We start from the raw sequence: 27,079 nt of genomic DNA, 5'->3' as shown, positions 1-27,079 counted from the left end.
GACACAGTAAAGCCCTATGACGATTTTGCTCTTGTGAGTATCAGAAAATAGTGAATCTCACCTTGTGAATCTCAGAAAACAGTGACCATCACCTTTCCGGCCGATAGGACAGTCTTCGCATCTACGGAGCATGTTCGTCGAATAAAGTTTACTATTTTGACTGTTCCTTGGTCTAGTGTGTACGACGATTTATGTTTCAAACGATTCTCTTCTTACGATTGCGCTTAAACAGAGTGAAACACTGCTCTGAATTGGTCTCACATTGGTGAGCAAACGTGTTGACAGATTTCTAATGCCCAAAATGTCATACAGGATATAATTCACGTGGCGTTTGAGATGCCCACTGTCTCAGCTATCTCGCGCTCCTTCAATCAGTGGTCTGCCAATACAAAATCGTGCATTTTTGTCACATACTTCCGGTGGTAGCCGTCTTTGGTAAATCTGTGCACCACTCATCAAAAACTGCTCTTTTTCTATTTTTCTAACATTCTTGGATATGACCGATTTCAAATGCGATTAAAACAAAACTACTTGTCATATTTTGCTTAAATTTTGACATTATCCATCTACGAACCTTTACTGTATGATACTGTATGATAGATAGTAGCTAGTAATATTCTCTTGCGATAGTGGCACCATCGGCGGTAACGCTTAGTACGTATTAGACCGCCTTCGTATTTTTAATCTTTCGACTTCACTGGTTTTATTAGATTTATTAGTGTAGTGACAATGAACTACAAATATATACAAAGTGCTAATGAAATTTGTTTAAATTGTTCATAAATATTAATGGTATGCCGTAGTAACTATAATAAAAACCAATAATTTTTCATTTGCACAATATACGATAAACTTGTAAATCCAACTATTTATCATATTTTTTACCTTTAATAAAGAAACGTAAAGGTGAAACGAATTTAATTTACTTTAAATTTAAATACTGTAACTTTATTCCATTCGTTTACTATAAGGTGAACTGAAAGAAATGAGTCAAGTTCAAATATTTGTTACTGTTATAGGATTTTTATTAATGGCTTCGCGTAAGTACACTTTTAATCAAAGTTTTTGGTTTAAAATATTAAAACATTACTGCTAGATCTTAATATGTTTATATAAACTACAAATTAGCCTTATCTTATACAGCCTTGGCTTGGTCCCTTATTTACCATAAAATTCTCGGAGAAGTGGTTGGTGATCTTTATTTTTGATCAAAGATCGTTGTAGAATCATCGCATGGTTTTTACAAGTGAGATATCAATAGATGAGCTTTCCAGTACTTACCGTAATCTACATAGGGGTACTGTGTCATTAGCTTTTGTCAAAGCCACAAATAAAAGATAAGTTTGTCTATCCTAGGCATTATTTTTTTAATTAGTTGGGTTAAAGTGTAGATGTGGTCGATGCAAGATCGTTTAACTCAAACTCTTGCTTGCTGTTTTAGCTTAAATGGTCCATATTAGTTTTCGACTAGGATTTTCATAAATTTTCGATACAATCTACTGACAGTGCTGGTAACGAAAATGCAGCTATAGTTTTTGCCGTCTCCCTTAACCCATTTTTCATGGAGGGCTGTAATTCATCCGGCTTTTTTGCTTTCAGTTATATTATCTCCATTTAGGTATTTATTAAAAAGTTCTGTCAGCATATTAACAAGCGTTGGTGTTGCATTCTTCCAAAGTTCACAAAGGATTTCTTCTGGTCCATTGGCTCTTTTATTTTTTATGTTTTTTAAAAGTTTGGCAGTTAGATAATCTCCGATGTTTATTTACGATATATCTATTTAATACCTTCTGAGCGTTTGTTGGAGTGGAGATATTCAGGTCTAGACTTTTGTAATTCTTTTGCGTTGTAAATTTAAGATAATTGTAAATATATTAACCCTGTACTACTGCCCAATTTTTTTTTTCTGCAAAAAAATGTTTACTGTTATATACTTCCAGGGGGTAGGATCAAATTAAAACATTTTTAAAGTTTTTTTTTAATTCTTTATTTCCTTTGTTTTAATGGGGCTTAAGACTCTGAGGTTACAATGGGAAAAAAAGTTAATTTTTATGAAAGTCCACAAAGCAATTAGAATAAGGCGTAAAGCACAAATTACATTTTTCACATATTACTTTTGGCACGCCTAGGCATCCTGGTTTATTGCAATGACCGCGCTTTTCTTAAAATTTAGGCCAATGGCCTATTCGCTTATATCTTCTTCTTCTTCTTCTTCCCCTTAATAAGCAACTCTGCTTGTTTATTTTTCGGATTAATACTTTTTCGGACGTGTGACCTTTAATTCTAATGTCAACTGTCTGATTACAGTACAAACCCACTATTATCAGAATGTCATGTCCATCCAGACCTCTTCTTCTTCAGCTTTCTCCAATTTCTTCCACGCTTTCCTATCTTTTGCAATTTTCATTCACTGTTTTCTAGCTACAGCTGTTATATCGTCTATCCATCTCATTTTGGATCTTCTCACGCTTCTTTTTGTTTCTCGAGGTCTCCAGAATGTCACTTTATGGGACCATCTGTTGGTGTCTTGTCTTGCTACATGTGCTACCCATTGCCAATTGCTCAATGTCGCTATTTTTTCCATGATGTCAGTTACTTTAGTTCTTCGACGTAAATTTAAAGTTAATTTTTCATCTAATACCAATTTATTTTTGATAACTCGTTTGTATTAATACAATTTTTCTAAAAACATTTACGAGATATTCTACTTATACCCCTTTTTAAAAGTACATATGTGGTTCAATGGAAACAAAATTTAAATGACACCATAAAATATTTCCAATAGATTGTAACTGAAAAAATTAACAATTATTTGGTTTTCCTTAAGTTCTTCTTTCATGTTTAAGAGAACTGGTATGAACAGATGTACTTAGCTTGATTTCAATAAAGCTATTACTTCTTGATGTGTAGTCACTAAATAGTTGACACCTTCATTTTTACATTTTGATACTGTAAAATCGCTGCATCGTATGGATTTGCTAAATGTCAAAGTGCTTATCAAAAATTTGGCTCGTATTGAAAAATAAAATAAAAAGCTATTAAATGCTTCCAAAATGCCTAGTTAAATGGTACGCAAAGGTTCGTCACTAAGGCAAGTTGCTACAGATTTGAACATTCGTCGTTCACAGTCGTTCAGTCGTTCAAGAGCGCAGAAAATCTACAGGGCAATAAATTGAGGTGTTTAGTAGATTATTTGGGAGAAGCTCCTTCTGCCATACCTCAAAAAGCTAGCGAAGACACAGCGTTTCTGGCAAGCATTTGCACTGTACGTAGAAGGATTAAAGCAAGTGAATTGATAATTTGTGCAGATGCAAGAAAACCTTTTTTACTGAGGATCACAAGAGAAGACGAGTTACGTTTTGAGAGAATTTATAAACCGTGAAGACAACGTTGATCTAACCTTGCATTTTCCGATGAAAATGTATTTTAATCATATAGCAATGAATCTGATATATTTAATAGAACATCAGTGGGAAAGTATGCCGTAAATAATTCTAACTTTACTTGATGTGCTGTAAAAAGATTACATTCGTGTACAATAAATTTTACAACGGAAAAGTAAATAAATTATTGTACTTTAAATTCGGTTTGCTGCATTTCTATCTGGCTGAAGATTCTTGCTAATCTTCCTCCGTATACTAGTCAACATAGTTCCTTAAACTCGCTTTGAACTTAGGTCAGGAGGTACTTGCTTTCGAAAACAGTCTTCCAAAAAGTTGCCCATGCTGTCATAAAGATGTCGTTTGACACCTAAGTTGTGGCTTTCATCTGGATAGATCTGTTGCCGGAAGTGTTCCAGTTTCTGACAAAGCTTTTACCAAAGCCATTGACTGTTGTAAGTATATGTTGTCGTCTGCATATCCATGAATGAGGTAAAACATTTTATCTTTTAATAGATGCGCCTTTTTGCTGACGTCTGCATCTTCATATCCCTTGTAATTGTCTGTTACATTTTGAAGACCTATGAATCGTTCCGTATACGCAGAATCATACAATTTCCAATTTATTACTGGTGAAACTACTATAGCACAGTGAAAAACGTTTTTAGGACTTGCTTATTACAGCGCAGATACGAATCCACCATAGCTCCAGCCCCAAACTGCTACACGTCTCTTTTCAATAAAATTTTGAACTATGAACTACATTGACTAGTATACGGAAGAAGATTCGCAAGAATCCGAAACCGAATTTAAAGTATGTACAATAATTTATTTACTTTCCCTTTGTAAAATTTATTGTACACGAATGTTATCTTTTTACAGCACATCGTAAGAACGGACATATAGCACTGGTCAAATTAAGGAGTTTTTAAGCCGAGAAATGATAGGTTTGATGAACGGTATACTCATCATTTAAGAAATAGTGGAGGATTCTTAGTTAACATATGGGCATAAGGGCTAAAGGTCAGGGATTTTGTTCTCATATAAAAGAAAAATAACAGGATATTTTTCAGAACATATTGTTGCTATATCGGCAAAAATTAGATTGGAAAAAACCCATGTTAATGTTTTTGCGTGGCCTTCCTGGAGGCCAGACATTAACCCGAGCGAAAATATGTAGGCGGAGTTGACAAAAAATAAATAAATAAAAGAAAAGGTAAAAGAAATAATAAATTAGATTTACTCACAATCAATTTAATTTAACTATCCAGACGACCGGTTTCGCTTTCTACAATATGCAAAGCATCTTCAGGTCTCGATACAAAGTTAAATAAATGATGCCGGTACTCTATTAATTGATGGTTGAAAGAACATGGTTCAAACTATCCTGTATTGTTAACTGGAGAACTCAAGTCTGCTATTGTAATTGTTTGACAGTAAACGGGGAAGTTCTTGAGGAGACAGATTTTATCCAATGAAGTAGAGATAGGTGTAATGTAATTGTTTGTTTGATGAAAGTAATGTTCTATACCATTGAGTTATTTAAAAGTTATTTATATTTATTCTAGAGATATATTTATGAAATGTGTGTTATTTATTAAGATTTTTATTTTTGAAGGTGAGAGTTGTAAGACAATGAATGAGAATAGATGTACAAATTGTGTGGGTGTGCAATTCTATCAACTTGTAATTATCAAATTTCTTTGATAAAGTTCTTTTGTAATATGTGGCAAATGGTTGTAAAGTCCAATATTTAAAGTTAAAATAAAAGTTAAAATTGGAGACACTTTAAGACACACAGAAAACACAGAAAACACTTATAAAAGGGGGGGACGAAACAGATATTAAATTTAAAAAGGGGGAGGATTTAAAAAGCACTTAAAAGCTCATTATGTCTCTCATTTTGTCTCTCAAAAACTTATTGTCTCCAAGTAAGAGATGTAGTGCTTTTAAGTGCTTTTTAAATCTTCCCCCTTTTTAAATTTAATGTCTGTTTCGTCCCCCCCTTTTTTAAGTGTTTTCTGTGTGTTTTCTGTGTGTCTTAAAGTGTCCTCAATTTTAATTTTTTAACTTTAAATATTGGACTTTACAACCATTTGCCACATATTACAAAAGAACTTTATCAAAGAAATTTGATAATTACAAGTTGATAGAATTGCACACCCACACAATTTGTACATCTATTCTCATTCATTGTCTCACAACTCTCACCTTCAAAAATAAAAATCTCAATAAATAACACACATTTCATAAATATATCTTTAGAATAAATATAAATAACTTTTAAATAACTTAATGGTATAGAACATTACTTTCATCAAACAAACAATTACATTACACCTATCTCTACTTCATTGGATAAAATCTGTCTCCTCAAGAACTTCCCCGTTTACTGCCAAACAATTACAATAGCAGACTTAAGTTCTCCAATCAACAATACAGGATAGTTTGAACCATGTTCTTTCAACCATCAATTAATAGAGTACCGGCATCATTTATTTAACTTTGTATCGAGACCTGAAGATGCTTTGCATATTGTAGAAAGCGAAACCGGTCGTCTGGATAGTTAAATTAAATTGATTGTGAGTAAGTCTAATTTATTATTTCTTTTACCTTTTGAAATGGACTCACACAAGCAACACATTCATGATTTAAATAAAAGAAACTTTAGGCTACAGAATAGAATTAGAAGCATCGGAAGCAATTGAACATGCATGAGAAGAGCTTATTGAATATAACATGAGGACATTAGTGCTATCCATAAAAAGAAGATTTTAAAGATGGATTGACAATAATGTCGCTTCCACGAAATATTAGTTATGTTAGTGTTTGTCATTATTTAATATAAAGTAGATTTAAAATAAAATAGATATTTTATGCCAGAATTTCTTATTTTCGTTATTAAAAACACAATAATTTATTTTAGTTAAAAAAAAAATTTTCTATAATTTCCGTTTTGTTACGTTTTGTAAAATAGATTTATTTTATTTTCATTTTTTAATTATAATCAACCTATTTTTGGTCCGCTACTGGTAATTACCGTCACTTGTACCATTCTTGTAGGTAAAATATGCTTTTAAACAAGGTAAAAATTCAAAAAATCGGTTAATAGATATGTCAGGGTGTAAACTATTCAATGGCCGTAGCTGTACCTATCTAGTATCTACATCGTATATGAGTAGTAATCAAAATAATAAATTTGTCTACTTATTGCTCAATGGTGACTATTTTACACTTATTTTTGCGTATAAAATATACTCAAGTTCGGTCATGATCAATTATTTCAGATACAAACATCCATTTACTGAAGTCTGCCGAAAGATAGATACACATAACTGTATTAGCTGTTAAAATTGTTTAAAACATGACTATTGATAAATACAAAAATTGTTGCTGCTATTATAATGTTTTGTTTACTATACAAGTTACATTATTTATAGTTTCTGATGCAATGAAAAATAATACATATTATGTATATATTTTTAACAGCAATTTATTATTTCTTATGAAAAGTAAATGTGAAAGACACATATCACAAAAATGACAGATCTCAGTATATCTGCGGAACAATTCGATGAACAAGAAAAGGAACGGCAAGGAACGGGAGGAATACAATAATAAAATTTGATCAATGGTTTGGTGCAAGCTAGGACAATGGTCACACCTACACTGGATGTGAAATGTGGGTAATAACCCAAACAGATAACTCTAGGATTCAATCTGAAAGATAAGATTTCCAAAAGAGTGAAAGGCATGCCAAGACTTAATAACAGATGCCTTCGTGTCCTGTTATAATACGAATGGTAAATTATGATACAACATTAAAAAAAGGTGATAGGTCTCGAATTTAAACTAGACTATTTATTTGCTATTTGCACTAATAATTTATATTATTTAAATTTGCAATTATTTTACAGGATCATCTTCCATTAGTGAATCAGATCTAAAGCATTACTTCTACAACCAAGCTAATCCTTCAAAAGGTATTCAGACGGACATTTCCAACTCTTCTGATGTAGCTCGAACTAGCTTTTCTCCACAAAAGGATACTTTTTTCTACGTTCATGGTTGGAATGACTACTACACGTCGAACAAAACCGTTCAAAAAGTTAAAAACGCCTTGTTAAAAAAATACGATGTTAATTTTTTTGTATTGGACTGGTCATCGGCATCGAATAAAACATTTTATTTTATTTCTATTCTACAGACTAGAAAGGTGGGCAAGTTTTTGGGAGATTTGATGGAGAAATTTGCTAAAACTGGAGGTCTTGATTTTAATAAAACTACACTCTGCGGTCATTCGTTGGGTGCCCATGTGGCTGGAATTGCTGGTACTTATTTAGGAGGAAGACTTCACCAAGTAGTGGGTAACTATACACATAAATTTATTTATTTCTTTAGACTTATACCCTAGTCTAGTCGTCAGAGACGAAAATGTCACTAAACCTCTAAAACAAGTTAAATTTTACCGAATACGTCAACTTTGAGACCCTACAAAAGATGCAGAAAAAGTTTGACACTCCTACCCCCGGGTTGACCCTTAAAACCCACCCTCACAGGGGGAAAACATTTTTTTATATATTAAACATCTACTTTGTTTATATCATTGGAAAATGGTCAAAGCTGACTAATTATGAATTTTTATCTGTCTTAATTTACTAAAGGATGCATTCTAAGAGCTTACCCTATGGCGTCCTCTTATTTTATCGAACAACTATGCACTAATACCTAACATGCAAATTCACAACACAGCAATATGCTCTGCTTTTACACTAATTACACTTTACACTAACTCAAATGGTTTTGTTCGTTTGATATTACTTTTATTAGCACAGCCCCAGAGTTTGCAACCATACATCCATACTGGTCTCAGTATTTGCTTGTACATATATCAGTTGTTTATTATGTGTGGACAAAACTGAATTTCTTTCCATCAGCCAATACATTTTCTTGTAACGGATACCTAGTTCCTCCCTTTTCTTTTTGATATGGGTTTTCCAGCGAAGCTTTGCATCAAGTGTGATACCCAAGTATTTTGCAGTAGATGCGTGCGCTATTTGGGCATCATTTATTGTAATTGGAATATTTTGGATTTTTTTGTTTGTAAAATTAACGTGATTTGATTTAGACTCGTTTAATTTGATTTTCCATTTTTTGTCCCCTTGTGGATTTTATCTGTTGACAACTGTAATTTTTCTGCTGCTTCTTCACTGGTATCACCTACTGCTAGAATAGCAGTATCATCTGCAAAGGTGGCTATAGCATCATTTTCTAGTTCAGGTATGTCGCATGTGTATAACAGGTAGATGACCGGACCTAATACACTTCCTTGAGGGACTCCTGCTTTAATTTCTTTTAAATCTGTGTAAACGTCTTCTTGTTTGATTTTGAAGTATCTATCAGATATGTATGACTGTAAAATTTCTGAATATTGTCTTGGCATAAAGGATTTCAGTTTATACAGTAAACCTTCATGCCATACTTTATCGAATGCCTTAGCTACTTCTAAAAATATTGTAGAGCAGATTTTCTGTTCCTCTAACGATTTCTCAATTATGTCGGTAATTTTATGTACTTGATCAATAGTAAAGTGTTTATTTCTAAAGCCAAATTGGTGGTTTGGAATCACTTTTTTCTCTTCTATTATCAGTTTCATTCTTTTTAGCAAGAGTTTTTCGAAAAGCTTTTACATCACTGGTTAGAGTGATATTGGTCTGTAAGAAGAGACTTCTGTTGGTGATTTCCCTGGTTTTGGTATCATTATTACCATAGCTATTTTCCATAAATTTGGGACGACATATCTTAATCTAAAAGCAGGATTAATTAGGTTGGTCAATTTTACTATGGCTTTGCGAGGCAGGTTTTTTAGTAATTGTCCAGTAATTAGATCGTATCATGTGGCTTTCTTCAGATTTATGTTTTCTTTTCCTGAGGAAAACATAAACTATAAATTTACCAAGAATCTGTACATCGTAGAAAAAAATATTTTAAACATGAAATATACCTGAGATAATTTTAAACAAAAATGTTAATTAATACTTTTCTGTAAAATGAACCGTTCTCTAAGAAATAACGCTTGAAGCGACCGGCGATTTGAAATGTCAGTTACGCGTTAATAATAATAGTTAAATAAATAAACATTGCGCAATTTTTGATATTTTTTACGATTCTTATGATATCAATAAAACCACCGACCGGTTGCTATAATATTACCATTATTAGAGCTTAATCTCAATACTAATAATATGAAATTTCGATTTTGTGTTTTGGCAGCATATATAAGGTATTTAATATCTGGAGATAAAAGTAAGGCTCTACGACGTTATATCTTCTCGATATTATACTACATCCACTCATCCATGGATACAGAAGAATCATAAGGATATCATGGACGGACAAGATAACCAACGAGACTGTACTACGAAGAACGGGGAAAGAAAGAGAAGTGATGTATACGGTTAAAAGGAGAAAGTTAGAATATCCCGGACACATAATGAGAAACGGCACCAAATACAGATTGCTTAAAATAATCCTTCAAGACAAAGTATTCGAAAAGCGAGGAATTGTACGAAGAAGAATATCATGGTTAAAAAACCTGAAGAAATGGTTCTTAACAACAACAACTAATCTAAAATAATATAGTTATAACCAGAATGATCGCCAATATTCGAAACAAATAGGCACCAAAAGAAAAAGAAGATAAGACATTTCACAACAGTTAATACATATAAAGCTATGCATACAGTCAGCGGTGGATCTAGCGTAGCTAAGAGGGGTCCGATTGGCTACATTTCTAGATAATCATAATAATAAATAAATTTTTTTATAATTCATTTTATTATTAATAATATAATTTTTCCCTTAGAGTTAATGTGATCTAATAACAATAATCAGTGTGTTAAACACAATGAAAAGATCGCCAAGTACACAGATCTGGAAATTCAAATGGAGAATGGAAAGTACCCAGACATTACCTACTATTCTCTCTACCATTAAGGTCATTCTAAACAACCAAGAAAACATAAAAAACTGGATTTAAATGATCTTTATAACATGCAGATAGCTATACTATTCTTATCGTCCAGATGTGTACGAAAATTTTTGGAAGACACTAGCATACCGAGTCACCTGGAGCTTGGTAACAAGGGCTCATATTTTATCCACTTAGAAACCGTATAAATTTAATGTTTCTTCAGGAAAGCGAAATTTTAAATCTTTGATAATGTTATCAATTATCGGAATGTATATAAGATGGTCCAAGACAGTCTTGAGGATTTTCACATGGATAATTTGCTCGATTTCGCTATTTTTGTGCTAATCGATTAAGTTTTATTTCGATACCGATTCATCCGCAATGCCACAAATTTCATCATATAAACTTAAAAACATTTCATTACATTTTTTTCTCACTTTAGATTAAAAATCTTGAAAACATCATTAAGCATATTTTTAATCAATTTTGGATTAAACAAAAACGAATAGCAAAGTGCAAGAAACTACTACTGATAAGCACATAGTCGTCACAAGAAAGTCGGTTTAAGATGTACCAGATTTTAATACCTTTCCCTTTGCAGCAGTCTATAGGTCACTCCACCAAGATAATAATATGGCGTTTGTGAATTTTTGACAGAGATTTTCGAAATTGAAGAACTCTGTTATGGCGTTCAACTTCTCATCTCGCACAAGCCACTAAGCTGATCATCATATTTTTAAGAATTGCGTTGCGTTTTGACAAAGCTTTAACAAAGAAATTAGTTCTTTCAACGTTTCAATTACTAATTGAAAGATTTAAAATATGACATAATGAATAAACAGCATTAATAGCTTAATTTTTGATGGTAATTACTGCACCAAAAGTTACAGAAAGCATAGTAGTCGTCTGTAGTTAAACCTACTCCATAATTAACATCTTAAGTTTTTTTTTTTCAAAGTTTCTAATACAAATTGAGCTGTTAAAAAAAATGAAATCAATTGATTTGAGAGGGGGATTGCTCGCCCACATCGCTTCCCTTAAATCCGTCAATGTATACAGTGCACTACATACATTAACCAGAACATGGAGCATCAATAAAACAATTTATGGAAATGCAGCCATTTTTAAACAGATTAAATTGTTCTATATTGTTCTCAAACACTCATTAACAACAGACTATAACATCTCAATAGATTTTGCAGTTTTTTTTTGAGTTTACTAGCTATTTGTGATCTTTTTTATTTTTAGGTTTGGATCCAACATCAATCTTGTTGACTGGTGCACTATCATTAAATCCAATATCCAAATCTAGTGGTCAATTTGTAGAGATTATTCATACGAATGCACTTGTTTATGGGTACAGTGTAGCAACTGGGCATGCCGATTACTATGTCAATGGTGGATGGGTGCAGATAGCAGAATGTGACATTGGTATCGTTCAATCATGTTCACATTTAATCGCCATTGACTATTACGCTGAGTCCTTATTAACGGGAAATTTTATAGCAAACAATTGCCTTGTTAGCTTTTTATTCTTTCGTGGATTTTGCAATAAAGCTTCGTATATGGGTGAATATCAATTGGACAGAAAGTAAGTGAACTATTATTGGCAGTTTCTACAAATGTTTTAATAAATACCCAACTAAACTGAAAAGAATGATAATACGTGAACAGAGAAAAAGTATGTAAGCCACGAAAGACAAAACGTTGAAAATAACATTTAAATTTATAGAATTTTACCTTTTGTGCTTATTATAAGTTTATTTTTTTCTTGTTTGCGTCGAATAGTTTACGTTAATCCAGAGTATCTAACAATAAAACTCTACAGCTGTAAAACTACAGCTATTTCGGTAGGGTGCCTTTTCAAGTAATGTATTTTTCGATCGTTGTCTGGTATTCTTTTGTGTTGGTTGTTTCTTTTTGTGGTTGGTTTTTTTTTTATTAACAAAATCGCATCAGCCAAATTGGCTATTAGCGAAACAATCATAGTAAAAAATATTTTGTATTACATTTATAATGTTAGTTTGGATAGCATTTAAAACGTTAATTGAGCTTAAGAAACTTTTTATGTTTGAAATATTGTACTGTAGACCTAAAATATCACTAAGTTTGTTTGGTGTATTGTACAACATGCGCTTTGGCGTTAGTGCTGGACATTTCTCTAATATATGTTTGGTTGTTAATTTTTCATCACAGTTGTCACATCTTGGTTCTTGTTTGTTGGAGAAGACGTAGCTATTAGTTAATCGCGTATGACCCAGTCGGAGTCGCGTTAATATTACCTGGTCTCTCCGACTTGTTGGTAATGTGGGCCAGGGTTTTATCGATTTTTTAACATCGCGTAGCTTGGCCGATGACACTTTCCACTTTTCTTCCCACATATATCGCACTTTATATTTAACCGCCGCTTTCACGTTCGCACTCGTAAATGTTTTAGTACACTCCGCACTATCACTACTTGCAGCTTCTTTTGCAGCATTGTCTGCCTGTTCATTTCCTGGGATTCCAATATGGGATGGTATCCAGAATAATATAATGTTTTTTCCATTCAGTTGAGCGGTGTGGAGTTCTTCTTTTATCTTGATGACTAAAGGATTACTTGGATAGACATATTGGATTGACTGTACGGAACTTAGTAGTGTTCAGCAGAGTAAATGGAGTACTCTGAAGGGAGTTTATAATTATTTGTCGATTTTGGAGTTATGACTGCAGCACCAGTACCTTCATTTGATTTAGATGCGTCTGTGTATATATGTGTATAATCCTTGTAGTTGTGAAGCATATCGTTGAACGCAGATTTGATTAACTGTGGGTTTGTTGAATGTTTGTCGAAAGAAATGAGGCGGGTTAGGCACTGAGGGTTCTTTATTTGCCATGGAGGAATTGAGGACGATTGGGAGGAAGAGCATTCTGGGAACGTGTAGTTTAATTGATTTAAATAGCTTCTAATCCCTGTGTAGAAAGGTTTGGCAGTTCTTGGCTTATTTATGAAGAGATTTGGGAATTTTTCTGTAAAACAATTGTGAATAGTAGGGTTTTTTGGGTTAGACCTGATTTTTGAGGCGTATGCTACACTTAGATAAAGTCTTCTGTCTTCTAAGGACGGTTCACCAACTTCACAATAAATACTTTCGATTGGTGTTGTGCGAAAAGCTCCAGATATTATACGTAAAGATAGGTTGTGAAGACTGTCAAGTTTTTTAGCAGTGTCTTAGTGGCTGTAGAGTACACAGTAGATCCATAATCTAATTTTGATCTGATTAATGTTCTGTATAACATTAAAAGTGTTTGGCGATCCGCACCCCATTCTTTATTGGCCAGAGTTTTTAGAAGATTTAATCGCTTGTGACAAGATAAGATCAAATTTGTTATATGAAGTTTCCAGCATAGAGTTTCGAATGTCATGCCCAAGAATTTTATTGACGTTACACGTTTTAGGTTCTCATCACATAGTCTTAGGTCGGGGGTGTTTGTGATATTTTTCTTAGAAAACAGGATGAAACGACTTTTTTCAGTGGAAAAACAGAAACCTGTTTTTTGTGACCAGAGTTCTAAGTGTTGTATATAGTTCTGTGTGTGACAAAATATGTTTTGTATATTTTTACCTTTGCAAAAAACTACAAGATCATCCGCGTAGCCGCCTGCTTTTATAGGCGATTTTAGGTTTTTGAGAATATCGTTGATTGCCACTATAAAGAGCGTAGGACTCATAACCGAGCCTTGAGGAATGTCATTTTCTGGATACATTATATCTGATGTTATGTTGTTTGTCCTAACTCTGAAAGCTCTATTTTGAAGAAAGTTTTTAATAAAGAAAAAACAGTGACCTTGGATGTTCCATGTGGTTGATTTTGTTGTCCTGTTTTAGGTGGATCACCTCCTCAGAACGTGGTTTATTTTTGTTGGTGTCTGCATGTGTCGCTGGATTGTGCTCACTGGTGGTACGCGTCGGCGGCTGTAGTCCTGTGGTGGAGGTGGTGTCCAGGGTGCAGGGTGGTCAGAGATAAAAGGGTTTTGAGCTAAACCGGTCCTTTTTATAAATTTATCAGTAAAAATTATGTGGTTATGAATTGTGACTCATTTTGATTATTAAATGTATAAATGTTATGAATCGCGGAGAGGGTAGCTGTGGCTGAAGCCTCAAAAATAGACAGGTATAATTGTGCAATGGGATCAGAAAACCACAGAAAATTAATCCCTCCCTATCCATAGCAAAGCTCGAAGTAAGCTATTTATTCTTTGCGTCTATACTTTATAGTTTTTAACTGAATAAGTTAAGAAGGGGAAAAGTGTTTGTCTTAAATTGGTTATACAGAATCATGTCTGTATTTTTTAATTGATTAATTTTTATAGATTCTAATAAAGATAGCTTTAGGCCTTTATTTTAAATATAGAGTTTTTAAAATTGGTCATTAAAAGAATAATTATAATATAGAAGGTAAAGTGTGTACGTAGAATCTATTTTTCTTTTATTAAAAGTCCTTTTGTGTTCTGCTATACGTTTGTTAAAAGTTGTACGAGTTTGACCAATGTAAGTTTTTGGGCAATCACCACATATAGTGAAGCTTATATACACTACTGTTTAAGCGTTTTGTCTTTGGCTCCTGTCGTTATTAGTATATTTGCTTAAGTTGTTGTTTGTTGCGAAATCTGGTAAGATCTACTTCTTTTTAATGTGTTTGGCTATTTTCTAGGCTGAAGAACTTCATAAATTGATAATTAGCAACTGAACAGGCTTGACTTGTGAAGGGTATAGTTACGAGAGAACAAATCCCTAATGTCAGAAACGTCATAGAAAAAACCAGACAATATCACGTCTTGATATTTATATCATCAGATCAATGTAGAAAGATCATTAATCAAACTGTATGAGCTGCTGAAGTTCAATAAAGAACCACAACTCATGTGGCAAGATATTAATTATTATGATGATGATGTGAATGATGCCATATATGATCATTATTGTAAAAAAATATTTGGATATTTGGAAGTATGTTTTTTTTTGATAAATTAGTATCGTAACTCTAAACGTGTCGCAGATTTCCTGAGGTTTTTCGACTGTTTATCTATTCTTGATATCCAGTTTTCTTTCGATTTCGTGCACTTTTTTTCTATTGACTTATTGACCTACTTTTATTAAATTGGGTTTGTTTTGGGTTTTTGTCTTTTGAAAATGAGGTTTATGACTTTATATCATTTTAATATTGTTCTGAAGCTATTTTCTTGTGGCATTTTAAATTAATTTATATTTAAATGGGAATAAGCCACAATTAAAGGTTAAAATACGTTTATTGACGTTTCAATTTCCACTTCGGAAATCGTTCTCAAAATACAAACATTAGAAAGAATATTAATCAAACTGTATTACTTAAATAAACGTATTTTAACCTTTAATTGTGGCTTATTCCCATTTAAATATAAATTAATATCATTTTAAGTTTTTAATTTGAAATGATGTTTTCATCTGAAAGAAAAATAATTAAGGCGTTTCCAAGTACTCCCGAGAATCTCAAAAATTCGTCTATATTGAATTTATCTATATAATAGAAAAGTGAACACATCTCCACTTGTAGATACACCTTAACATCCAAAGAAGCCACACCGTAATGAAATTTGTGATGTAAAAAAATATGTTTTGAGTTTTTTTGATTTTTGATTTTGATTTTATATCATAATGAATTGTCTTTGCGTAAAGGTTTTGTAGTTCTATATTTGATATATTTATTGCATAAAAAGAAATATTTTGTTTCTTTTATGCAATAAGAAAATATTGACTTTACCAAATATTGTCTAATAGAAAACGTTACGATTCTTGATAAATCGGTTCTATTTATTTAATTTGTACTATTTGATCTATATTAGTGGATGTCCCCGATACTTTATTTCCCGGCGTGTATCTGTGGTTGTCTAATTTATTCACTGTATGCTTTCGGTACGGGTCGCTTAGTTTGTAAACAAATTTTGTTGAAATATGAGTGTCGAATGTGGTTGCTACAAAAAAAATACATGAGGTACGTCAACGATGTTAAAAGTTGCTATATAAAAATGCATGTTAGGTTCGTATCTAAAGGAATAATAGGAAATAATTTACAAAGGCATATTTTAGTAAATTCTTCGTTACATATACGGTAGTAATTTTAAGATTATATTTTCATATGGAAAGTTTTTAGCGATTTTGTGCTATTCTACATTTTGCCTATGATGGCTCCAGGCTACTATGCGCAGGGCATGCACATCATATGAATATATATACAAATAAATAACTCTTTTAATTTCAGAATAATTTAACAAATAGACAGCGGTGAGATGAAGAAAAAACGGCGCAAACCTTACCCATAAACGAAGCATTACGAAATGAAACAATGGATTATATAACAGCAGTAAAAACCTATAAAGGTTTTAAAGTTAACAAGGCAATATCAAAGAATATTTAAGTGAACATATTGCCTTCATTTGATGTTGATGTTAAAGCCGAAATAGCAAAGAATGTCGCTAATTTAGAAACCAGGCTTTTTGGCCTTACCAATATAGAATTAAGAAAGCCTATTTTTCAAATAGCGAAGAAACATAAAATGAACCGCCGATTTAATAAAGAAAAAATCGTTGCTGGTAAAAATAATCTAAACGGGTTTCTCGTAACACAAAAATAACTGTTAGTACTACTGAGCAGACATCATTCTCAAGAGCACAGGTTTTTGATAAAGTAAACATTTGGATATTTTTCAGTTCTATTGGAGAAGTTATGAAAATATATCAGTTTTCTCCTAAAAATATCTACAATGTAGACGAGACTGGTATGAGTACAGTCCCTGCAGATAACGCAGATAACAAGAGTATAAAAGAACATTTAATAGAAAAGAAAGAGAAGAGGAAAAGTTAAAAATAAATGACGATATACTGCAACTCATGGAAGACGGAAGAAAATCAATGAACAACAAAATAATGTTCAAAAATATATAAGAACCGAAATACGAAAGGCTAAAGAAAATTAATTAAAAACACAATGTAAAGAGATAGAGTTGTTAAAACAAACACGATATATTTCATATGCATAAAAAGATAAAACAAGCAGCTGGTCAAAAATCCAACACAACTAGCAAACTGCAAGATTAACAGGGGAATATCATCACAGATAGAAAACAAGAAATATGGATATGGGCCAAATACATACAAGAACTCTTTGATGATAATAGGTCAGAACAACCTCCGTCCTACATATGTAATGACCACTTATCAATCACATCAGATGAAGTGGAAAAAGCAATATCACAACTAAAAGATGGTAAAGCTTCTGGACCTGACAATGCATATGCTAAACTTATAAAGCTATTTAACACCGACGGTACTCACCAACTAACAAACATATTATTGACATATATTTAAACGGTGTAATACCAAGATCACGGCTGAAGTCAACGATTATTGCTCTACCAAAGGATACGAGAGAAGCTTTCTTTAGTATAGAAGTGCTGTTTCAAAGATGTAGAGATGTGAATTACGATATTTATGCATGCTTCGTTGATTATCATAAATCGTTCGATACCGTAAAGCACAAAAAGCTGATGGAGATATTAACAAATATACGTTTATTAAAATAAACAACTGTGATCTAAGAATTATTGGCAATCTTTACTAAAATCAAACATCGTCTATTTGTACAAGGATGTCTACTATCACCCCTGCTGTTCAACATATATTCTGAGGAAATCTTTCAAGAAGTTGTAGAGGATGTTAAAGCAGGAATTCGAATTAATAGAGAATGTATCAATAATATCAGATACGCGGGTGACACAGAGGTATTTGCTGACAGTTATAAAGCCCACCAGGAGTTAATAATGAATAGAATCACAGAAATAAGTCAGAGATATGGACTTTCACTAAACGTTAAGAGAACAAAATGTATGATGATCTCTAAGAAAGAACAGCAAATTGAAAGAATCAGTGTGAATGGTTAACCAATCGCAAAAAAATAAAACATACACCTACCTTGGTACGAACTTCAATGAAAATTGGAAAAACTCCTTAGAAATAAAATGTAGTATAGCGACAGCAAGATCTGCATTTCAAAATATGCAGATCCAATTGCCATGATTTTTCAGTACCCATAAAAATCAGGTTACTACTACTACTATTATCGGTTTACAGCGTTCTCTGACGCTTTCCGACTCCTAACCGCCATTCTTCTCTATTTAACCATAGGCCTGGAGGGATTTTTTTCCCTCTAGTTCTAGTAGAGTATAAGTGGTCTACTGTGGACTATTTATCAAAAAAAAAATAAGAGGGGTCATCACAGGTCACTTACTCTGCACTACTTTTATAAAATTATATTACCTATGATTTTCCAGTACAGAAATACTTCACAGGTTATTAGACTTTCGCTATTTTTTTAGGGCAAGAGGTTCCTTCTTTTTGGATACTAATGCAAAACCACCATTTGCAAAAGGGTAATGACTCCATTCAGAGACAACAAATACACAATAAATGATTTTTAGTTCCGAAATAAATGGTCGATTTTTGTAAAAATTTATATTTTTGTAACTAAAATAAATTTAATCCAAAAACATAAGATCATTGTTTTATTGAGAATATTAACTCCTGACCTCAACAAAATGGTACAAGCGTTACTAAAAGAAAAGAAACAGTTATGTCAGAACCATCCCTAACAATGATCAACATTAACGTAGAGGGTATCACCAAAAACAAAGAAGAAATACGTACACCTTAGCAGAGAATCCTAATTGCAACGTAATCTGCATCCCTGAAACACATAGAAACAGATTAACACATAGGCCTTAGATTTCAAAAATTTCCACACTTAAACACTAAAGCAGAATATAAGCCAAAATAAACATCACTGTAAACTCAGTTTCAGCAGAAATAGGATAATATACAGTCACGTTCATTTATGAACCACCAGGGGCAGTCTTCGATTTTATACCGCCAGATTATTTTTTGGTCTTAAAAAAGGAATTTTTTTTTGTGCGACTTAAACAGCCACCATATCCAATGGAGATACAAAAATATAGATTGAATATAGAACTGTACACTGGTCGAGCGAGGAGCACGCCAAACACAATCTCGCCCTGATAGACGACTTAAAACTACTGTTCTCCCTAAACATTAAGACTTTTAAAAACAGTTATGACCCAGACTATGTTTCGTGTTCAATAATATCCAGTCATATTGCATCAAGGAGTTATTTGACTCCCTTTCTTGGATCACAAAATCGACCTGTAGGAATCAAAGCTTAAACCCCTACGGTTCTAGTTAGAAGAAGGTTTAATTTCAGGAAAGCCAAATGAACTTAATGCTCTGATAACCGAGATAACAAAATCATTGCAGTCGACCCAACACAGAAGTCTACGGAAAATTCTCCGTAGTAAGTTAAAAATACATTCAAGAGATATATTCTCAGAAGCTGCAGACAGTAATACATCCCTGGGGTCACACATAAAATACAAGACCTTATTTCTGAATACAAAATCTTCTTTGAAAACCTACTTTTCGTGAAAAGACCATTGAATGTGTCTCAACACAACTCCTGGTTTTCAGCAAGACAAGACAGAAAAAATAAGAAAATACTTCGGGGAGAATGGCCATAACCCAAAAACAAAAGGACCGTAAATACAATGAAAAAAACTAACCGAAAAGCCATCGGAACGATGAGACATAAGTAACATAACTGCCAACCAGGTAGCTCACCAACTGCTATTGAATGGCAAAATAGACGAAAAAAAACACACAAAAACTAATAAAAGCCCCATAAACCAAATCTAATTTTTTTCCACACCATTTATCATCAATGAACTAAACGAAGGCATACAACGTATGAAGAATAGTAAGTCACCGTATTTTGTACAACAAGAGTAGTAGATACCATTTATCATCAATGAACTAAACGAAGGCATACAACGTATGAAGAATAGTAAGTCACCGTATTTTGTACAACAAGAGTAGTTGCTTAAACCAGGAAAAGATTTTTAAGTACCAAAAAACTGTCAACCAATCTCACTTTTGTGCCACTTATATAAACTATATGAGAGGATAATCCTACACCGTATTCCAGAAGTCAATCGATTCTAAAATAATTGTCATACAGTCGGGATTTAGGCCTAAAACTCCTGTACTGGACAAGTACTAAATCCCACTGAGTTTTTAGAGGAGGGTTTCGAAAATAAACAGACAACTGATTAATTTAATAGCTACCTAAGATATCGTGAACCACAAAAAACTGCTAGGCAAAATATATAATACACTAAAAAACTAACCTAATGAAGCTCGTAGAGTTTATTCTGCAGAAGAGGAATCACCGGTTCTGCAGTATAAACTCTACGAACTTCGTTAGGTTAGAGTTTTTTAGAGTAATGCGGGGTGGGAGCTACAAATCACATGGGAGAAGAGGGTTCTACAGCATACAAATGAACCTAACTACCTCGGAGTTACATTGGACAGAACTTTATCATATACATAAGTGCCATTGTCATAATACAAAGTATACTGCAATGCAATAGTTTGGCCACGTCGGAGGTAGAAAGATGAACTATGTATGATGATAATCTGTTAAAAGTTAAGGGAAAGGAGGTAAAGAGGTAGAGAAAAACTGAGAAGAAGATGAAAGGACTATATAGCAGAGGACTTGATGATAAAAGTTTTAAAGGAAGAAGATGCGATGGACAAAAATGATTGGCAAAGAAGAGTAAGGAACAGGGACCCATGAAAAGGAAAAAGCTATTAGTTACTATAAACCCCCTGGATAATGTTCTAGAACCACTTTTCCAAGCATGCGGTGATCATGTAATAATAATAGTCCTCTGTTTTCATCGACATAAGAATAAGCGACAACAATCGATTTTTCTTCGACAAAAATCGCTGGCAATTTGGGCAATAATTAGGTGCTGGCTCTGAACGTTAACCCAAGTCTCGTCACGGTAATAATACGTGTACGATACTTCCGAGTTGATTGTAGATAATTGGGTCGCCATGATATTATTTTCTCCTCATCTGTTAAAATTAAATTCCAGCAGCGTTTATCTATCGATAGTTAAGATCATGTGATGTGTTTTTGTAATGTTCATAGTTCATTTTAGAAAAATTATCTATTTCTTCTATTTGAGTTAATATAAATTTGAGAGATCCTATTTCCTAGATTCTGGGATTTAGATCTTATTTTCAAAACAAAAAAAATTAATTAATTTTCGTCCACACTGATTTTTATTTAGATGTTATAAAAATTTGTCAGTATTTTTTGGTGCATAATATGTTTAATTGTAGCAACTAACAAACCTACCAGCTTACGTTGAAGGTAGTGTTTTTTAATCTATCATTATACATTCCAGATAATTTTTTTTATACCATTTGGTATATCTACTTTTATTCTGCGAAAAACAGATGCAATATACTTATACTGCAAATCGTCTTATTATAACTTAACATTTTGTCTTAACTCACAACAAAAAACAAATTAATAAAATAAGTAATAATTTAATCCTAAAAAATAATGTAACAACGACGTCACTGGAATCGTGGAATTTCCTAACAGTTAATTGTTTAAATATTGAATGTTGCCAATGAGTCACCGCCTTCAATTATTTGCCAAACTGCAGTATCAAATTCCTTGAAGAAATAGGAAAAAAAGTCTCATTTATCTTCAGACTTCATTAAATATGTCCTATTAAGTTTTTATCACCTATTCGCCAAACACCCCCTAGTATTTTCTATATTATTAGCGTATTTACAATGAACTAAAAATATATTCGAAACAAGTCCCTGAAATCGTTTAGATTTTTGATAATTATTAATGATATTCTGTAGTAACTTCCCGTAATAAAAATCAATATTTTTGTTTAACAATTATGCGATAAACTTGTATATGAAAGTATTTTTAATATGTTTACCTTTATGATAGGAAATCAGAATATGTTGATAATTTAATTTACTTTAAATTTCAATTCTGCAATTACGTTCATTCATTTAACAAAAGGTGTACTGAAAGGAATGAGTCAAGTTCACTTAGTTGTTATGTGTATAGGCTTTTTATTAGCGTATTCAGGTAAGCATATTATTATTAACAAAATTTAGTGGTAAATATAACAGCGTAAACAGTTAATACATCTTTACTTTACCATAAAAAAAATACAGCCAGTTGGGATTGCAAATTGTTTTAGATAAGCGAATCACGGAAAAAGTTTGTAATAATATCTTCTGGAAACTACTGATGAATGTATTCTGATGATTTAGCAGCTGGCACAATGATAAACAATGAAACTACGTCGAAACTCATCAATATATCATTAGATCCTAGTGTGATATCTTTTTTTTCTTGATAAAATATCAGAATCCCTAACGTAAGTTCCATATTGTCCAATGCTTGGTTTTAACAACGTGAATGTTCTCGAACTACTTCTTCTTTTTAGTCAAGGAACTTTTTCTACGTGGGATAAATCTTCCTTTATAGTTATTCGTCTCGAATAACTTTACTATCAGAGATCAATTGAAGCCAACAGGGTGGATCAGTTCCATGGTACGGAGCTAGTCTCTCGATATGAACTAACTTGACTAGATCATTTATTTTCTGCAGGACGGTGTACGGGCCTTCCTAGTTTCGTTCAAGTTTCGGACAAGTCTTTTCTTAAGTGTGGGATTGTATGACCATACTGGGGCACCTTCTTTGAAAGTTATACCAGTAGCATGCATTTCCAGCCTGGTCTTGGTTTTATCGCTTCAAACTTTTACGAGCAAATTCGTTACTATGGTAATTTCATTATTTGTTATGTATTATAATGTTAATCAAGCACACTACAATAATAAATCTGCGATTTTTTGGGAACTGTTAATCCACCAATAAACAAGAGAATAAACTTACAGCGAGAAAAAAAGGCGAAGAAAATTTTTGTCATAATACAAAGAGCGTAGTGTTGTTTTTGAGTGAGATAGATGAATACAGCAACTTTGGTTTGTACATGCATTGTATGTTGCTAGGATACCGCAATAAATATCTTGCCGAATAATATACTACAATCCGTCTAATTTACAAACCGTTGCACGTCATTATCTACGTCAGAGATTGAAGTTGACATAGTTGCCAAAGTATAAAAAAATCCTGAATCCATTTTAAATCAAATAGGTCACATAATTATTATTATACTCTTTACAACGACTATTTAAATTCTTACGTGACATTTTTGAAATAAAACACACTAATTTTGTTCTAAAAAGAACATATTTTATTAAATATGTAAAAATATAAAACAAGAGGTATTCACTTTAAAATTTAAAATAATAAAGTACAAAAAATGTCAACACTGCAACTGTCAAATAAGTGTTACCAATTTATGCCAAAATTTCACCTTCGTTCGATTACAGTTACAGTGTGTTCCGAACAAATGTTCTTCATAAAAACGCTTTATAATGCATTTATACAAATTAATTGAAACATATTTTTGTGTATTTAAGTTAACATTAATAGAAATCTTTAAATATTAGTTCTACGCGTATATAATAAAATATGTCTAGTGGCTGTAATGCCAGTGTACTCGGCAATGTGATTCTAAAAAAGAACACACCTACTGCCTAAATATTTCGTGCCGTCACGGGCTATGACGCCGATGACGTGCAACGGTATGTAAATTAGATGAAGTATAGTTTAATTATAATTACCCTGGGTACACCATGAGGAAGCCAGTTAGCTCTAAACATCTTATTTATTGAAGAGAAAATAGAAACACTATGTGTAATTAAGTTATCTATACAATAATTTAATTTTTAATATCGCACACTTCAAGAATTTAATGTGCTTCTTTACTTTATTACGATAGGTTAATAATAATAATAATATTTATAGTTGATATTATTTTCTTTGTAGAATCGTATTTTGTCAGTGAGTTAGATCTAACGCATTACTTCTACAACCAAGCCAATCCTTTAAAAGGTATTCGGACGGACATTTCCAATGCTTCCGATGTAGCTCAAGCTGGCTTTTCACCACAAAAGGATACTTTTTTCTACGTCCATGGTTGGAATGACTACTACACTTCGACCAAAACTGCTCAAAAAGTTAAGAACGCTGTGTTAAAAAAATACGATGTTAACTTTTTTGCATTTGATTGGAGTTTGGCGTCTAATAATACATTTTATCTCATTTCATTTCTACAGACTGAAAGGGTGGGAAGATTTTTAGCAGATTTGATGGAAAAATTTGCTAACACTGGTAAGCTGGATTTTAACAGAACTACACTATGTGGTCATTCATTGGGTGCTCATGTGGCTGGTGTTGCCGGTAATTATCTAGGAGGGAGATTATACCAAGTAGTCGGTAAATATAAAGCTATATTCATTTATATTTGTAGACTTTCAGTAAATAAAATATTATGAAAAACTATTTAATTGCCATGTCATTATGTGAGTGTTTTATTATTTAATTTAATTGTTTGTGAATTTCTAAAGTTATAAAATGTTCCTCCTTTTATAATCCACAACGTATTATGTTTATATTGTTCATGATCTTTTTGTATTCACATGTAAGTGTGTCAACTCGTCGTAAATGTGGAGGTGGGATGTGACTTAATACTGGAAGCAATTGGGTGGGAGTTGATTTAATTGTACCAGCTATCATCCTCATAGTGCTGTGCAGCTGAGTGTCGACCTTTTTTACGTGTGGACTGTGTAGCCAAACTGGAGCACAATATTCAGCGGTCGATAAAACAAGGGCTAAGCCAGTAGAGCGGAGAGTGGAAGTAGATGCTCCCCAGGTGGTACCGCAGAGCTTGTGTATAATGTTATTTCTTGTACTCAACTTTTGGACAGTTTTTGTTAAATGCTCTTTAAATGTTAGCTTTCTCTCTAGTGTTACGCCCAGGTACTTCGGTGTTTTGTTGTGGGTAAGTGTGGTATTTTTAAACCGTATATTGAGTTCCTTTCTAGCAAGTTTATTGTTCAGGTAAAAGCAACTAACTTCTGTTTTGGATGCATTTGGTTGAAGTCGCCACTTGCGAAAATGTTTGCTCAATATATATATATATATATATATATATATATATATATATATATATATATATATATATATATAGTCTGCCGTCAGAACTTCTTCAGACGTTTCTAGTGTTCTGCATCAGTAGTGAGGGCCCAGTCATCGGCGTATCCGAACTTTCTTGATTGTGTTTCCAGCATATCTGCTAGGTATAAGGTAAATAGTAGTAGGGAGAGCACTTACCCATGTGGTAGGCCATTCTTAAGTTTCTTTGGTGGGCTGATATCTGTGCCCATCACTACTTGAAACATTTGGTCGTTGAGCATGCTATCTATTAGGCGTGCTATTGGTTTACAGGGGATTGCACGGAGAATTTTGTATATACGGCCCTCTCTCCATACTGTATCGTAAGCTGCCGAGAGATCAATAAATGCCGCTGAAGTTTTAAGTCTTCTTTAAAAACCCGCTTCGATGTAGGTGGTGAATTATATTACCTGGTCAGCGCAGCTTCGTTCTGGTCGAAAACCCGCTTGTTCGACTGGGATCACCTGAAACAGTTCTGTACTGATTCTATTATATATAAGCCTCTCTATATATCTATATGTCTTCGCTGGTGAAGGGGAGGGAATGCTCCGTTTCTGTGGCTACAAGTTTTTAAGTTTTAAGTTCTCCCTTTACGTAGATGGTGTGTGCTTTATCCTTTGCTGCCCTGGATATTTTTACTATATGTGATGCTACGACATCTGGCTTTACGGCTGCCTCTCGGCGTTTCGTACGGACACCACTCCCTAATTTTCTTAGCAATGACAATACATGTCTGCTTGATTTCTGGAAGTTTAGACTTTCTACTATTTCGGTCCACTTTTGGCTTCTAGCGGCGTCTAGGCTACAGTAACTCATCTGGTATTTCTTGGTCTCCAGTTTCAAGAAAGCTCTGATATAATTCCTCGCTATTTTCCGACCAGCCAGGGATATATTCTTTGCGATAGCCTCTTGGTATGTGTTTTTTGGCTACACTTTGCACGGCACCAACAAATCTGTGGTAGTTTTTGATATTAGGTGTAATCCATCCTAGGCATATATCTAGATCCGCAGAGAAGTCAATCCAGTTGGCCTTTTTAAAATTTCATCTTGGACGTGGGATAGAACTAATTAAAGGGATTTGCGTCCCTACTTCTTTTATTACTGGTCAATGTTGGCTGTGTGAGAAATTAGTTAGAACTCTTCGTGAATCCCCTAGAGGTAAGTCTTTGTTGTAGGTCGAGACGAAGCATAGGTCGGGGTTGTATTCCCGCCTCCATGCCGCGGATCTAAAGGTTGGTCGATCTTTGGCATCAAACAAAAGGTGCAAGCGTTCGTCTTTTGCCCATTTTATTAAAGCATTCCCATTCGCATCACTATTTTTGTACTTCCATTGTTCATAATGGCTATTGTAATATCGAACGTATACAGGAGGGTGAGGATATACTTCAATTGCTTGGGCTGGCCGAGACGTAGCAGGTGGCTTGTAAATGTTGGACACGGTGATGCTAGCGATTTTTGTGAACACATTATAAATACAGTCATCAGTGGAAGTAGAGATAAGCGAAGCATTTTCAATATCTTCTTTGTCATATGTGGCTGTGCCGTATGTTCGGTGGTAAGTTGCGCCTAATAGTTCATAGCCCGGTATTTTCCCTTTTTTTGTAGTTGCTTCTCTGTTTTGGAGTGGGTTTCCTGTATAGCAACTAAGTCAATGTTGCCATCTTTTAATAGTTTTAA

The 27,079-nt window shown here is 33.3% G+C and overlaps 1 protein-coding gene across 1 annotated transcript in view; it reads left to right on the top strand.

Annotated features, from left to right (window-relative positions):
- Positions 1–889: 889 nt before the first annotated feature.
- Positions 890–27,079, top strand: part of LOC140435706 (uncharacterized) — a 34,622-nt gene continuing 8,432 nt past the window's right edge. The window contains exons 1-5 of the mRNA XM_072524426.1: positions 890–1,040; positions 7,298–7,747; positions 11,602–11,944; positions 22,290–22,402; positions 24,215–24,664. Coding sequence (XP_072380527.1) covers positions 986–1,040; positions 7,298–7,747; positions 11,602–11,944; positions 22,290–22,402; positions 24,215–24,664 — 1,411 coding nt within the window. The 5' untranslated portion in view covers positions 890–985. The remainder of the gene's footprint in view (positions 1,041–7,297; positions 7,748–11,601; positions 11,945–22,289; positions 22,403–24,214; positions 24,665–27,079) is intronic.

This window comes from Diabrotica undecimpunctata, chromosome 3, assembly GCF_040954645.1.
Source record: "Diabrotica undecimpunctata isolate CICGRU chromosome 3, icDiaUnde3, whole genome shotgun sequence".
NCBI lineage: Eukaryota > Metazoa > Arthropoda > Insecta > Coleoptera > Chrysomelidae > Diabrotica > Diabrotica undecimpunctata.
Note: the sequence above shows the minus strand (reverse complement) of the source record. Positions and strands in the feature narration are given on the sequence as shown.